General features: G+C 43.5%; 1 protein-coding gene across 6 annotated transcripts in view; it reads left to right on the top strand.

The window, feature by feature from the left end:
* Zcchc17 (zinc finger CCHC-type containing 17) overlaps positions 1–17196 on the top strand; it is a 47449-nt gene that overhangs the window by 24184 nt on the left and 6069 nt on the right. For all 6 annotated transcript variants that reach the window (XM_027399429.2, XM_027399432.2, XM_027399434.2 and 3 more), the window contains 4 exons: positions 382–482; positions 1855–1946; positions 10107–10207; positions 12097–12245. In XM_027399429.2, coding sequence (XP_027255230.1) covers positions 382–482; positions 1855–1946; positions 10107–10207; positions 12097–12245 — 443 coding nt within the window. The remainder of the gene's footprint in view (positions 1–381; positions 483–1854; positions 1947–10106; positions 10208–12096; positions 12246–17196) is intronic.

Here is a 17196-nt window from a genome sequence, read left to right on the forward strand (position 1 = left end):
TGAGTGCCAGGATAGGCTCCAAAGCTACACAGAGAAACCCTGTCTTGAAAAACAAACCAACCAACCAACAAAACAAAACAAAATGGCAGCACACAGCTGTCTGTAACTTCAGTCCTAGAATATCCAGCACCTTCTTGGGGCACTAGGCACACACATGGTGTACAGATAGATATGTAGGCAAAACACCCATACTATAAAGTAAGGTAATTTAAGCAATGTTGGTTGGTTGATTAGGTTAAAAAATGGTCTTAAATTGTTTTAGTTTGTAGTTTTAGTCTATGTAATATTTTCATTGAAAATTAAAAATTTTCCCTGTATTCCCTAGCTCTTTTTCCTGCCCAAGTAGTCAAAATATAAATTTTGATTTCTTCTTGTGCCCAGGATTGGTCCATCGAACTCACATGTCATCCTGCCGTGTGGACAAGCCTTCTGAGATAGTAGATGTTGGAGACAAAGTGTGGGTGAAGCTTATTGGCCGAGAGGTAAAGTTTCCTGTAACTTCATGTGGTTTGAAAGGATTGTAAAAAGCTGAGTTTTTATTGGGATTCTTTGATGGTGAGTGTGTAAATGTTCATAATGGCTGACATTCTTATTTTTAAACCTTGCCCTGTAAATGTTCATGATGGCTGACATTCTTATTTTTAAACCTTGCCCCGGTCTTCTATCTTGAGTTGGAATCTTCTAGTGGTCTATCCTACAGATTTAGGAGAATTAACATAAAGTATAGAAGGATGGTAGGAGTGTGTGTTCATAAAACTCTCCTCCTGAGGTTCAGGAAGAAAAGAACCAAAGGAGATTTCATCTTTACCATAGCTTCAAAGAATACTTGTAAGGTACATTTCAGCTTGGGCCAGAATGGAAAGGACACAACGATTTACAGTCATTTTCACTAGGGTTTGGCACCATCTAATGGAGTGGGCAACACAGGTATGGAAATGCATACCCGCTGTGTTCTACCAGAGAATGGCAAGCAGAAAGCCATGACACTATTAAAAGCTGAAAAACTAGTGCTTTTAGTGGGATAGGTTTTGTAGCTATAAGGCTGCACAGCTTAGTTTGGGTGGCATACCGTTATTTTAGCATTTGGGAGGCTGAGGTAGGTGTGTGTGTCTGCTCTCTGTGCACCTATCCCCACATGCAGGCTATAGTATGTGTGGAGATCAGATCAGAGGACAGCTTGCTGGAGCTCCCGCTTCCCCCACCCCATGTCAATCCTGGAAATTGAACTCATGTCATTAGGCCATTTCACTGGCTGCTGGCCTCTGTTTGGCCTCCAAGTTAGGAATGGATAAAGGTCATTTCCTATATCTCATCCGCCGTTAAGTTGGCCCTTTCTACTTCTTTGAACTTCCAGTGTTGTTAACTTAGTGCTTAGTCCATTTTATGTTCGTTATGAAGATTACAAGCTTGACTCTGAGGTAGTACAAATCAGTAGTCGGGTTCTTGAGGGGTTTGGAGGCTTGGGAACATAACTTGGTTGGCAACTGCTTGCCATGCAAACATGAAGACCTGAGTTCAGTTACACTACTAGCACCTAAGTGGAAAGCTGGGTGTGGTGCACTGCTATGATCCCAGTGCTGAGGAGGTACAGACAGGAGGATCCTGGAGACTGGCTGGTCAGCCATCCTGGCTGAATGGGTGAGCTCCAGTTCTCAAAACAAACAAACAAACAAACCAAAACAAGGTAGAGGTTCCAGAGGGATGACCCTCATGTTGATCTTTGGCCTCTCTGCACACATGTACCCAAATGAACACCCCCTATACACACACACACACACACACACACACACACACACACACACACACACACACACACACACAGGGTTTTGGTGACTCTTCTTTTGTCTTTTTCAGATGAAAAATGATAGAATAAAAGTGTCCCTCTCCATGAAAGTTGTCAACCAAGGAACTGGGAAAGACCTCGATCCCAACAACGTTATCATTGAGTAGGTAAAGGGTCCGGAAGAGCTGAAATCCCACAAGTACAGATTGCAGGAACTTAGAATAGGTTGGGACTGCTACTGTTTGTAGGCTGTGGTATGAATGAGTACTGCAGCATTGGTGACCTTTGGTTTTTATAGGTGTAAAGTGCACTGTGTAAACCAGGTTTTGAAGTGGGTTCTCACTGTATAGCCTGAAATTCTCAGCGTTCATGCCGCACACAGCCTGCTTGGTGGAGCTGGAGGATGAAATGCTCGCACACAAATCTGGTGCTGGAGTGTCTTGTCAGTAGTTTTTCTTTCCCTTCTCTCTCTGCTTCTCCATGCAGTCGGTAGCAGCAAGCACTCGTGAAGTGGGGGCGCCTGCCTCTCCTGGGCGATGTCTGCACTGGCTCTGATGAAGGGCAGAGATGCCAAGTGTTACACTCCTGTCTTTGAACACAGCACCTTCCACTGGCTCTTCTGAGTTTTCACTTCAGCATGAAAGGTTTTCTCTTGATCTAAGTGATGTCTGGAGATGCAGGAAACTTGCTGTCGTGACCCAAACCCTTATTGAATTTCTTTTTGTAAAAGAAAAAATTACATTGATTTATTTGATGGCCGTGTGGGGAGGTCAGAAGACAACTTGTGGGAGCGAGAGCAGCTCTCTCCCTCTATCATTCAGGCCTTGGGAGTAGAACTCAGAGCCTCAGACTTTTATGGCAAGTGCTTTTGTTTTGTTTTGTTTGAGAGGGAGGTGTTTGTTTTTTGAGACAGGGTCTTTATGTACCCCTGGCTAGCCTGCTACTTGTTATGTAGACCAGGCTGATCTTGAACTTAGATCTACCTACCTCTGCCTGCCAAGTGCTGGGTTAAAAGGTGTGTGTCACCTTGCATGGCTAAAGTACTTTTACCTGGTAAGCCTTCTGCGTGAGAGACTTTTCTGAGGAGATGGCACACACCAGTGTAATGCCACCTAGGAAGGGAGTCCATAGCAGACCAAAGTAATGACTGCACTGAGTCTGACTGAACCAGTGAGTTTTTCTGGGGTCACAAACAGGAGGTTGGTAAGGGCTCCCCTATAGGGATAGGGATAGCTTAAAAGCAGTCACATTGCTTAAAAGCACACCCCAACACCGGTGACAACTCAACTGAAATGCAACCCCGGAGCTCTCTGCATCACTTACAGGACACTGCCTGCTGGGCAGCGCCTCCACTTCAGCAGCTTGTTTGTTGTCTCTGTAAAGCTGGATCTGGCACATTTCAGCTTTCCCAGACATCGGAACAGTAGAACATTATCTCCAAGTCTCATGAGCCTCCTGCCCTACCCAGGAGGTAATGCTTCAATCCCAGGGAAACTGCCATTACCCTGTTCCCTTAATTGATTTCTTGGTGTTGTTGAGACAGGGTCTCTGAACATAAGCCCTGACTTTCCTGGAACTCACTATGTATACCAGGGTAGACTGCTAACTCACAGGGATCCTCCTGCCTATGCCCCTCATGCTGGGATTGAAGGTTGTACCACCTTTCCTGCCTCTTTATTGAATTTCTGTCTCAAAGTTGCTTAATCTTTGAGACCCCTTGTTTGGTGGTGGGGGGTGGTTGTAATGGCTCACTGGGTAAAAGTACTTGCTGTGTAAACCTGCCGATCTGAGTTCAGTCCCTCAAACCCATGTAAAGGTGGAGGAGAGACCCCACACACACACACACACACACACACACACACACACACACACACACACACACACACACACACTCACACTCACGATCCCTTGATGGGGCTTAATAACTATTTCCAGTGTTTCAAGTAAGTTAACTAAATCACACATTTATCTTCAGGTTAACCGTGCTATTCATTGATTTTGATGTTAAACATCATATTCGTTCTCTCTGGCAGTGACATCACTGATTAGTAAATAAACCAGATGAGGTGGCACATTTTTATAATCCCAGTCTTTGGGAGACTAAGACAAGAGGATATGACGTTGATGGCTAGCCTGAGCTACATAGTAAGCTTGAGATCATTCAGGGCTACATATTGAGATCCTGGCTTGGGAACATACCTACAAAGAGTAATGAATATAATTTGAATGAGATCTTTTTTTGCAGAAAAAAAATTTGAAGCTCTTTATAACTCTGAGAAAATTTGTTTTGGCTACAAAGGCATTTTTATCTGACAAGAAGAGAGGTAGTATTTATTGAGATGATACTGGGTAGCAGACACAAGGCAGGTAGTGTACATCAGTCCCTGTGAGTTAAGCATGGTCTTATATTTCCCTTCTTATTTCTAGTTTGTAGCTGGAGTTGAGTAACTTGTGGTTATGTAGCAAACTTTATGGGCCAGATCCTTTGGTATATAGGACCCAATGTAAAAGCACATACCTTACTCACTACAGTGTCTCTAGCCACTCCATGTTACTAAGCCTTTCATATTTCTGTAGTTTATCTCTAAATATTGATGTATTTGTAGGTCTGCTTATTTGCAAAAACACTTGTCAGTTATAGTGGTGATCTCCTATAACTCAGCTTAGAAATGCTAGTCTGGCATTTACCAATTGCAGTGTAATAAAACTACCTTTTCCCCAAAGAATCCTGTGCTTTGCAGACTAGTTAAAAATCTGTGAATTTCTTGGGGCTGGAGAGAGATGACTCAGCAGTTAAGAGCACTGGCTGCTCTTCCATGGGTTCATTTCCCAGCAACCAAGTGGCAGCTCACAACTGTCTGTAACACCAGTTCCAAGGGATCCAACACCCTCACACCAATGCACATTAAAAAAAAAAAAAAAAAAAAAAAAAAAAAAAAAAAGTGAATATTTCAAAGCCACCCTTACTGTGTTAAACTATAAAACAAGTAAAAGAAAAGAAAAAAGGATAGGAAGGGAAAGGCTTTTTGTTTGAAGGATGTGTCTGTGTTGATGCTATTTCTGAACTTGTGATAAACTGTGGGTACATCCAAGAAAGCAGCATGGAAGGACTTCAAATGCAGACCCTGAGTTCTTCTCCAGACATGGTCTTGGGCAGATTTTTGTTTGTTTGTTTGTTTGTTTTTTGAGACAGGGTTTCTCTGTGGCTTTGGAGGCTGTCCTGAAACTAGCTCTTGTAGACCAGGCTGGTCTCAAACTCACAGAGATCCGCCTGCCTCTGCCTCCCGAGTGCTGGGATTAAAGGCGTGCGCCACCAACGCCCGGCTGGGCAGATTTTTTTTTTAAAACATAATTTCTTTATTGATTCTTTGGGAATTTCACATCATGTACCCCAATTCTTCATTTCCCAGTTCCTCCATATTGCTTTTCATCCTTGCAGCATCCCCTCTCCCAAAAGAAATTTAGAAAATTAAAACCAAAGTAAACAAAAAACCCCACTTTGCTCTTCCATCTTTCCCACTTCTCCAACGCCTCTTCATTCCTCTTAGTGGCACTGGGAGCCATGGTATGTCAAGCAGTGCACCCTTTTGTCCACTCAGCTTTACATACACAATGAGTCATTTGTCTGGTTCAGGCCTCTGTGGTTTCTGGTTTCTGATTTCATTACTGTACCCTAACTGAAATATCCCTGTTGGATATCCCTCAGCCACCCCAAGTCATGGAGATCCTGTGGGTATTGTTCCAAAGGACTAGACTTCACATGCTCCAGTAGGTCATACATGGGGTAGATGTTGAGGTGAGCCAACCCAAAGCCCTGGATGTAGGCCTGGATGGCAGTGGAGCTGGTCAGACCTGGTCTGCTGGGGTCACCCCACTAAGCGGGCCACCCCATAACATCGTGTTCTTCCCGCCTTCCCTTCGTCCATTATACCTCTTTCACAGCACATGAACCAGTCTGCTTCTCTTTCCCTTTTCTCCACCACACATTTATCATAATGCTGCCCTCCTGCCCAGTGCCACAAGGACCCAGGCTGACCTGTGGGTGGCTTCCATCCACCAGAGTCAAGTGGCATCAGGCAGATCTGTTGCAGATTTTGTGTGTGTGTGTGTGTGTGTGTGTGTGTGTGTGTGTGTGTGTGTGTGTGTGTGTGTTTTCTTTTTGGGTTTTCAAGACAGGGTTTCTCTGTGTAACATCTCTGACTATCCTGGATCTCACTCTGTAGACCAGGCAGGCCTTGAACTCACAGAGATCCGCCTGCCTCTGCCTCCCGAGTGCTAGGATAAAAGGCGTGTGCCACCAATGCCTGGCCTGTTGCATGCAGATTCTTCTCTTTTTTTTTTTAATAATTTATTTTTATTTTATGTGCATTGATGTTTTGCCTGCATATATGTCTGTGTGAGGATGCCAGATCTGCTGGACCTGGAGTTACAGACAGCTGTGAGCTTCCATGTGGGTGCTGGGAATTGAACTCAGGTCCTCTGGAAGAGCAGTGAGTGCTCTTAACCTCTGAGCCATCTCTCCAGCCCGCATGCAGATTCTTAATGTCAATAAACTCAACTTTTTTTTTTCTATAAAACAGAAATGAGACATATCTCAGAAATAGCAGCAAGAGAACCATGGAGATGGCCCAGTGGGTAAAGGATGACTGAGACCCACCTAGAGGAAAGAACTGCCTCCTGCAACTGCTCTCTTCCTCTTCACATGCACTGTGCGCACATAGTAGATGTAATGAAATAAAAAAATCACAGAATCATTTAAGAAAACTCTTATTAGCAGGTAGCCATTCTAACGGCAAGTTAGTCATAAACAATATAGATAGCTACTTGTAGTCATTTTTAAGTGCCTCTTTGCTTTTCCCAGTACTGAGACTGACACACTTTTTCTGTTGGAAGAATGTGTGTGGCCCATGAGCACAGGTGCCTGCCTTACCCTCCTTGCCTCCTGTAGTGCCCAATGTCTAGTGGAGGTTTTTAATTTTTGTTGTTGTTCTTTCGAAACAGAGTTTCTCTATGTAGCCCAGGCTGGCCTGGAACTCAGAATTCCACCTGCCTCAGCCTCCCAAGTGCTGGGATTAAAGGCTGGCACTACATCTCATAGCTAGTGTTATTTTCATCAGAGCATTCATTTGGTAGCTTGAGGAGGAGGAGTTTATTTCAGGTCTTGATGTTCAGCGAGAAGGTGACATTTGACCTAGGTCTTAGGAATGGATATGGGCCGGGCATGATGGCTCACATCTTTAATCCCAGCACTCAAGAGGCAGAGGCAGGCGGATCTCTGTGAGGTTGAGGTCAGCCTGGTCTCCAGAGCATGTTCCAGGACAGCCAAAGATACACAGAGAAACCCTTTCTCAAAAAAACAAACAAAAAAGAAATGGATATGGCATTTTCAAGAAGCAGAAGGAATGGTGCTTTGGGAAGTGAAATGACTTAGGAAAGGCACAGGCAGGAGAGCAACAGCATATCAGGGTGTCCTGTGAGTGGGAGAGGTGACCAGTCAAATCTGTCTCTTCAGGCCCTCATTGATATCTTTTCCTTACTGTGACCAGCATTTTATGATAGTTCTGGACATTGAACCTCAGGCCTAGAACATCCTAGGCATATGCCCTTGGCTCATTGCTCCTGTCAGTACTAACACTGGCACATACCACTTAATAATTGAATTGAGTGAATTGGATGAAAAAAAGACAGACAACCTTTCACAGGGGCTGTGACCCACAGGTTGAGAACCACCGCTCTATGTGACCTGTGATGAAGCCTGACCTACACATAGCAGTGAGGGCAGAGAGGGATCTGAAGGTGAGACCCTTGTGTGGGAGGTCTGGCTGGCCATGTGGTGTGTTAGAACCCTAGAGTGTTGAGATTGATTTTAACGAGGACGTGTTTAAGCTGTGGCTCAGGGCCTCTTAGAACTCTGCTCTTCAAATCAGGACACCTGAAAACTTGCTCTATGTTCCCAGTGCCTGTCTTGGTTTTTGTTATTCAGACTTTATTATGTTTTGAAGGGGCCCATTTCTATAACCCACACCAGATAGTTGACTCTTTATGCATTTAGATTCTTCTAGGGCAAAGGCCAGACATTTGTGCAAACATTTTCAGAACTTAAATTATATGCTTATCTGTACTGTCCACCTAGGTAGCCACAAATAACATGGGGTTATTCAAATGTAAATTCATGAAAATTAAGTAAAATTTAAGCACTGGGTCTGATGGTGCAGACTCGTAGCCCTAGCTAGTCCAGGCAGCTTAGCAAGACTCCTATTTCAAAACAAAAAGTAAACAGAGGCTGGGGATGAAGCTTACAATCCAGTGCTTGCCTAGTGTGGATGAAGCCCTAGGTTCAGCCTTCAGTATCCCAAACAGTAGAAATAAGTAAGTGGAATTTAATATCTTTTTTTAAAAATCTGTATAGGTATTTTACTTGCATGTATGTTTGCATACCACTTGTGTCTGGTGCCCTCAGAGTTCAGGAGAGGGTGTTGGTTCCCCTGGAATTAGAGTACAGATGATTATAAGCCACTATTTTGGTGCTGGGAATTAAACCCCAACCCTTCGGAAGAGCAACAAGTGCTCTTAACCCACAAAAGTGCTTCAACCCCATGAGTTTAATATCTTAATTCATTAATCACGCAGCCACATGCCTTCAGTTCCAGCAGAGGCAGGTGGATCTCTGTAAAGTCAAGACTGTCTTTGTCAACAGCACAATAATACCATACACCAATGAGAATAAATGATTCATAACTATAGACAACAATGTGGATATGTTTCACGGACAATAGAACTATACAGGAAATATCGTGTGTTGGGGTATATCTTTGAAACCAGGGCTTTTTGTATGCTAGACATTTGTTCTTAAAAGTGTGTTAACATCTCAGGTACTCTACTACTTTTATTTTGAGACATAGCTTTGCTAAATTGCTCAGGCTAGTCTTGAACTCTTGAAACTCCTCAGGCTCCCCAGTCCTAGGATTATAGATGTGTACCATCACTGCCAGCTACTGTAAAGAGAAAAGTGGTTTTGTGTTGTTAGAAGAAAAAAATAGCAGTTACTCTGGGAGTAAGCTTGATGACTAGCAGTAAGCATGAGATGATTGGTTTTTGTTGTTTTTGGATACAGGGTTTCTCTGTGTAGCCCTGGCTGTCCTGGAACTCACTCTGTAGACCATTCTGGCCTCAAACTCACCAACATCCTACCTGCCTCTGCCTCCCGAGTGCTGGGATTAAAGGCGTGCGCCACCACTGCCTGGCTGACATGTCTGTTTTAAGAGAGGTTGGTTGTGTTGTTATCCATCCTGGTACTGGTTACATGGGAAAGTGCAGACTGAAAACTAAGTGGGCTCATACTTGCTCTAAGTGGCTTCCATGTGAGTCTTTTATACAGGAGCTTATTATGCTCATTAAGAGTGTAACAGGAGCTGGGCGGTGGTGGCGCACGCCTTTAATCCCAGCACTCGGGAGGCGGAGGCAGGCAGATCTCTGTGAGTTTGAGACCAGCCTGGTCTACAAGACCTAGTTCCAGGACAGCCTCCAAAGACACAGAGAAACCCGGTCTAAAAAACCAAAAAAAAAAAAAAAAAAAAAAAGAAAGAAAAGAAAAGAGTGTAACAGGAATAGAAAAATCTCTTATGGCCTAGGGACTTAGAGAAGAAGACTTGAAGAAAAGAACCTTGCGGTGTTTGGGTAATGCATTGTTGAGGTAGAGTAAGGGAGGGCAGGGCATTTCAAAGTGGCATCTGCCTACGGAAAGGCACTGAACCACTGGGAAAAGGAGAACTGACTTGTTGGCCAGGGCCTAAGTAAAATAAAGAGGAAACTGGAGAAGTATGTTTGAGACAAACTGAAAGCCCCAACACCAAGGTCTTATAAGGAACTTGGACTTGATTTTTAGAAAGCCTGTAAAGCTGCACCACCACCTGCCAATTAAACTTTCAAATATTTTTTCTGTATATTATTGAGAGGAGACCTAATATCATTCATAATTGTTCATTCAAAGCCCCATTCTGGGCCAGGCAGTGGTGGCGAACACCTTTAATCCCAGTCAGAGGCAGGTGGATCTCCATGAGGTCAGCCTGGTCTACAGAGTGAGTTCCAGGAGAGCCAGGCTATACAGAGAAACCCTGTCTCCAAAAATAAAGCTTATTGTAAACATGGAAAAAAACAAAAAAAAGAAGGAGCTATTTCACTGTCTCTTTCTGCCCAATGCTTTTCTTTTCTCCCTCTCTTCCTTGCCAAAAGCAAAACAGAAAACCAACAAGCAGCATTATGTTGTAATATATCTGACCACTTCTCTGAGAAGCTCCAGTGGTCAGGATCTCTTTCATTACAGGCAAGAAGAGAGGCGGAGGCGCTCCTTCCAGGATTACACTGGGCAGAAGATCACCCTTGAGGCTGTCCTGAACACTACCTGCAAGAAGTGTGGCTGCAAAGGTATGAGAAGTCTGCCATTTCTGTCTCCTCCCCTGTGCACTGTCTACTGGCTGAAGGAGGCCATGTCAGTTTAGCTCGGTGCGTTTTTCAGTGACTGCTACCTGCATTCATTCATACCATCCGTCTTCTGCCACACTGTCCCCAAGCACAAGCACTCTTCTGTAGAAATTAAGTGACTTGAAAATACATTCCCTAAGGATCCAAATTAGATCCTTTCTTCTTCATCTTTATCTCTTTAAGTTCAGAATTCTGAATACAGTGTCCTTTTTTGTAATAAAGATAGAGGACTGTCACTTCCTTTTGGCTTTATTTCCTCTGGTTTCTTCTAGTCTTACTTAAATATTAAAAGCTTTTCAGCCTGACTTCCCTTATTAGATCTATAATGAGGGAGATTGCTATCTTATTTTCAGAGTGACCTCAATTTGTCACCTCTCCTCCCTAGCTTTCCATCCATCACGCTTTGTTCATTTTTTTCTGCAATGACTGGTAGCAGACTTTGTGTCCTGGTTGAATTTGTGTTGTGTTGTTTTACTTTATTTTATTTTATTTTATTTTATGTGTATTAGTGTTTTGCCTGTACGTATGTCTGTGTGAGGGTGTCAGATGCTTTAACTGAAATTACAGACAGTTGTGAGCTGCCATATTGGTGCTGAGAATTGGACCCTAGGTCCTCTGGAACTACAGCCAATGCTCTTAACTGCTGTGCCATCTCTCCAGCCCTGAATTGGTGGGGTTTTAAGCCCCTATTTTTTTTTAGTAATGTAGAGGGAGAAGGAGAGTGTAACAGTGAGAGAAACAATAGCCCCTGAGGAGATTGTGGCAGTATTTGGATATTTGGTATTTGGATTATTTCCAGATAATTGGAAAATTGTGCTCTGTCCCCTTTCCGGGCCCCTTCTAACGTCTACAAACATGTTTACACACAGCTCTGTGGTTACTCCATGAAGTTCTTTCCTACTGTTGAGATGAAGTGTCCTAGAAACTTCCGTAGCTCTAGCTTCAGGGGATCAGATGCCCTCTTCTGGTCTCCTTGAGCAGCTAGCTGCACTGGTGTACATACCCACATACAGATTTGCATGTATACATATAGTTAAAAAACAAAACAAAAACCCAACTCATCTTCAAAAACAATAAAAGGGACCACCACAGGCTCAGTGTGGAGCCCCTTTACCAGTATCTACCCGATGCTCCATAGAGCAGAGAAGAATGACAAGAAGAATTTGACCAGCCATCAAAGGTCAGATTGACAATAGTTGTCTTTGGTTCATCAAAAGTAGCACAAGGTGGGAAGACATCCAACCTGAGCTAAGTGTTTGCTTTGCTGTTGTGTGACTTTGAGCTACTTAACTCTAGGCCTTCGTATCTGATGCAAATGTGGGGTGTTGGATTTCACGATCTCTAAGGTCCTTGCCAGACCTGACAGTCTGAACTCTCAGGTACCCTGGGTATTTGTGCCTGTCTGTGTATTGGCTTGGATTGAGTGCTCACTTCCTGCCAGCCGTCTACCTTTAGGGCTTGGCCTACAATTCAGTTCCCTCTGTTAAGCATCCTGCTCTCTGGAGCAGCCTTTCATTGTCAGAAGTAAGTTCCAAAATAGACCTTTAAAAATTAATGAGCCCCATTGCTAAGGGAGGGCAGCACAAGCCAGCTTACTCGTATCTTCTGCTGTTTCCAAAGCAGCACCAGTGTCTCCCACAGCTCTAACACCAGCTGTTCACCTGGCTCAGGCCGAGTGAGCATTGCCACCTTGAGGTAGCAGAAACACCACTCTAGATGAACTCAGTAATATCTTTGAAGCCGTGGGCCCTGTCAGAAGCCTCTGGGGAAAAGCCTCCACCCGAGGAGGAGGGCAGCACCTTCCCTCTCTAGCTGTTGTTTCTTTTCCACAGGCCACTTTGCAAAAGACTGTTTCATGCAGCCAGGTGGAACCAAGTATTCTCTGATCCCCGAGGAGGAGGAGGAAGAAAAAGAAGAGGCAAAGGAAGAAGGAATTGAGAAGCCTGACCCCACAAAGAATTCTTCCAGGAAAAGAAAGAAGGTAAGAGCTGGCTTGCTTTTATTTGTCACATTTTTGCAGATACTAAAATACAAATGCTTTGTGTAAGCATTTTAGAAATAGTGAAAAGTGAAAAAAGCAAGCTCTCATAATCTTCCCAGAGAGACTTGCGTTGGCAATTTTGACATACTCTAATTCTTTTCCTAGCTAGCAATATAACTAGATGTATATACATATAAGATTATGATCACTGTAGGCGTAGTTTATTCTCCATGTTCTTTTTATTTTTCTTATTTTTAATTATCCTTAAGTGTTCTTAAAACACTTGATGTTAAAAAGCTACATATTTATTGGGCAGCTCTCTAAGTTCAAGGTCCAAGTGAGTTTCAAACAGACAGGGCTACACAGAGAAACCCTGTCTCAAAAAAACAAAACAAACAAAACAAAACAAAAAAGCCACATAATGTAATGTTTCACTCAGTGACTATGAAGAGTGAGTGAGTGAGTGAGTGAGTGAGTGAGTGGAGTTACTTTTGAGACAGGTTCTCTTGTAGCTCAGACTGATCTCAAACTTGCTGTATAATCCAGGATGACCTTAAATGCTTGATCCTCGTTCCAAGTGTGCCAATATGCTTAGCTGTAATTATTAATTTATTTTAATATTATTGGACACTTAATACTTCCTACTTCAACCCTGGCTATACCGATTTACTTTTCTTTGGATATATTCCTAGGTTAAGCTTACTGAGTTGAGGCTGGAGAGAGGGCTCAGTAGGTAAGAGTACTGGCTGCTCCTACAGAGAACCTGGGTTCAGTTGCCAGTACCCAGTGATGGCTCACAACCACCTGTAATTCCAGTTACAGGGGAATCTAACACCCTCTTTAGACATCCAAGGGCACTACATGCATGTGGTGTACATGCATACATGCAGGCAAAAAACCTATGCACATAAGATAAAAACAAATTATCTTTTCCAAAGTGGGGGGTCTGAAGAGATGACTCATGGCATAGGAGTTTGTCTTGGTCTTCCAAAGGACCTAAGTTCAGTTTCCAGCACCATGTCAGGTGTCAATTTCAATGACCTGTAACTCTGGCTGCAGTGAAGTCTAACACCTCTGGTCTCTGTGGCCTATGCATACATTTAAACAGAATTGTAAAAAAACAAAAATAAATCCTAAAAGAAGATTGCTGAGTTAAGGGAACCAGGTGTGATAGCTCACACCTGTAATCTTAGTGCTCAGGAGGCAGAGGAAAGTGGATTACCACAAGTTCAGGGCCATGGTAGAATACATAGTGAGTTCCAGGCATTTGGGGGCTGCAGACTGTGACTCTGTCTTGGGGGAGGAGGAAGAAGCCTGGTGGATCTCAGTGAGTTGGAGGCTGGCTTGGTTACATAGAGAGTTCCAGGACAGCAAGGCTACATAGAGAAAGACTCTGTCACAAAAGAAAGAAGCCAACAAACAAAAAAACATACTAAGACTTTAGGGCTCCTTGGCAGTGGTGGCACATGCTTTTAATCCCAGCACTCAGGAGGCAGAGGCAGGTGGATCTCTAAGTTCAAGACCAGCCTGGTCTACAAAGTTCCGGGACAGCCAGGACTATTGTACAAAGAAACCCTGTCTGGAACACGCACGCACGCACACACATGCACGTGAAGACTTTGGAGGCTGGAGAGATAGATGGCTCAGTGGCTAAGAACACTTGTTACTCTTGCAGAGGACCTAGGTTTGATTCCCAGAGCCTGCATGGTGGTTCACAATCATCTATAACTCTAGTTCCATAGGAACTGATACTTTTTCTTAACCTTCATGGACACCAAGCATGCATGTGGTGCATATAACATATGTAGGCAAAACAACTCACACTAAATAAAATAAATAAAAGAAAGACTTTAAGACTCTTGATAGATTTTATCAAATTCTTCTAGGAAGTACTTATCTGTTCCCATCAGTGGAGAAGAGCCCCTCTCTTCTGGAATTTCTTCTTTACTGTTTAGAGCACACACAGTGATTCACACAGCAGATTTTTGTGGTACAGAAAGAAAGTAGATTTGTAACATGCTATGCAAAGAAGTCAAAACTCTGTGCTGTAGTTTGGTCAGCAAGTAGGTGTTTTCCTAACTTGTAGGATATTTCTGTGGAGTTTTGTTTTGTTGTTTTTCTGTTGTGGTGGTAGTGGTGGTGGTTGAGGAGTTCCAGAGAACAGGATCTCTTTACTATGTAGCCCCTCCTATCCTGGAACGCTGTAGACCAGGCTGTCCTCAAACTCACAGATCTGCCTGCCTCTGTCTCCTGAGTGCTGGGATTACAGATGTGCTCTACCACACCCAGCTGTTTTTGTATCTTTTAAGATTGAGTTTCATACTGTAGCCCCAGTTGGCTTTGAATTTTCAGCAATCCTCTTGCCTCCACCTCCTGAATGCTGGGGTTGCAGGTGTGAACCACCATACCCAGCCTTTAAAAAATTTGTTGAGTGGTAATTTTGTGTCAGGCATTGAAAGCTTTAAGGGTGAAAGGTTCTGGTGTAATCTTTTCCCTCAGTGGCATCATCACAGTGAAAGATTATTTTCATTTTTGTAGGTAAGGAAAAGGGCCCGTTATACCATTAGAAAAATTAGCCAAGTAGCATGAAAGTTACTGATTTGTATATTCTCTCCATATCCCTGACCTGGGGCCTCTCAGGTTCTTAGACTTGGGCCTGAGTATTTTAAACCTAGTTTGAGATCCTTGGGAACTTGTGCCTGGCTATGTAAGTTTAAACTAAGTGCAGTTCTTTCATTTGCAGAGTGGGATTGTTGTGATCTTTGGCAGTGCTCCCTATGGGTGATGCCCAGCTCCTCAAAATAGAAAGTGATGACAAATCAGTTCCTAATTGATACTGACTTTCTTTAGAGACATAGTCTCATAGCTCAGACTGAGCTCAAACTCCTTATGTAGTTCAGGTTGACCTTGAACTAATCCTCCTGCCTCCACCTCCGGAGTGCTTCTTCACAACAGGTAGCTCCAACACTCTTAAACGCACTACCATAATCTCTGATCTCGCTGGGCTGGGGGTTGTTGTTTGTTTTTATTATTTATTGTCCATGCATGTTTTGCCTGCATGTATGTCTGTGCACCGTGTTTGTGTCTAGTGCCAATAAAGGTCATAGAGAGAGTCAGATGGCCTTGAACTGTAATTACAGATGGTTGTGAGCTGCTATGTAGATATTGGGAATTGAACCTGGGACCTCTATTAGAGTTGCCTTAACTCTTTCTGTTTTGTTTTGTTTTGTTTTTTTTCGAGACAGGGTTTCTCTGTATTGTTTTGGAGGCTGTCCTGGAACTTGCTCAGTAGACCAGGCTGGCCTCGAACTCACAGAGATCTGTCTGTCTCTGCCTCCCGAGTGCTGGGATTAAAGACATGTGCTACCAATGCCCAGCGAGTTGCCTTAACTCTTAACCTATGAACCATCTCTCCATGACTTCTCCCCCCCATAATCTTTTATGAACTCTCTCTGACAACACACACCCTTCTGTTTATAACAGCAATAATGCCCTCTTAAGAGAGAAGCCATATGCCTTTATTTTAGTCTCTGTCTCACATTCACTTAGTTCCTAGGTCCTGCCAAAGCTTTCTGCTAGCCCCTATTCCTCCTCCCCTTCCCCCTCCCCCTCCTCGGTGTCTAACTGCTTGTACCACAGGTTAGCCATGAACTATAACAAGATATTAATGTCACCTTTAACCAGTTTTTGTTTGCTTGTTTTTGTGTGTGTTTTAAAGATTTATTTATTTATTTATTATTTTATTTATGTTGTATACAGTGTTCTGCCTGCATATATGCCTGAAGGCCAGAAGAGGGCACCAGATCTCATTACAGATGGTTGTGAACCACCATGTGGTTGCTGGGAATTGAACTCATGACCTCTGGAAGAGCAGCCAGTGCTCTTAACCTCTGAGCCATCTCTCCAGCCCTCAAATGGTTTTTTTAAATGTATTATTTTAGTGTATTATGATGTGCAAGTGCTGGCCTGCATGCCCCACACAGTACATGCGTGTTTAGAGGTCAAAGGACAGCTTCTTGGAGCCAATTCTCTCCTACTTTTCTGGGGGTTCTGGGGGTTGAACTCAGGTCACCAGGTTTGTACAGCAAGTGCTTTACCTGCTGAACCATCGCTCCCTCCCTCCCCTCTGTCTCCTTTTTGAGACATGGTCTGGCCTCCACTGTGTAGTGGAGGGTGATCTTAAATGCTTGCAAGGTCTTCCTGTCTCTGTCTGCCGGATACTAAGATTACAAGTGGAGCCCCTGCACGCAGATACTTTGTTTCCATTTCTGCAGTATAAAATGGTCTTCCATTATTCCCTCACACACACTGTACTTCAGCTTTGTGCACTCGTGGGACTTCTGTTCCATGTACCTCTATTCTAGTCACTGACGTACAAAGTGAAGAACATGCATTGTGATGGAATGGAGGTGACAGACAATGAGCTGCTACACCCCAGCCCTTTTTTTGGCATTTTAGATAGGGTGCTATTTGGGTAAGCCACTCTTATGAACTGTAACAGAAGTCACACGTGCCCTTGTTATTCCAGCACATGAGAAGCTGTGGCAGGGGGATTCCAAGTTCAAGGCCTGCCTGGTTTGCATATAGCAAGGCCCTGTCTCTCAAAAAAAAAAAAAAAATTAAAGTATTATTTGGATAAATACATTTATGTGAAGTGTGGAAGCAAATGACTTGGATAAGTGGAGACAGAAGACTTCAGTGATACAGTAGCTGGGTGCTGGGATGAGCTTGGCACATTTAAAGAGCAGTGAGGAGGTCAGTGTGGGTAGGATAAAAGAGAGTTAGTGGAAGGAGAGGGGTCTAGAGACCACAGAGGGCCTTGTTGCTGGTGTAAGGACTTCAGCTTCTACATAGGTAGAGCTTTTCAGCAGAGGGATGGCCTGTTCTGACTTTTTTGAGACAAGGTCTCACTATGTAGCTCTCACTGACCTAGAACTCACACTGTAAACCA

The sequence above is a fragment of the Cricetulus griseus genome, chromosome 2 (assembly GCF_003668045.3).
Source record: "Cricetulus griseus strain 17A/GY chromosome 2, alternate assembly CriGri-PICRH-1.0, whole genome shotgun sequence".
Classification (NCBI taxonomy): Eukaryota; Metazoa; Chordata; class Mammalia; order Rodentia; family Cricetidae; genus Cricetulus; species Cricetulus griseus.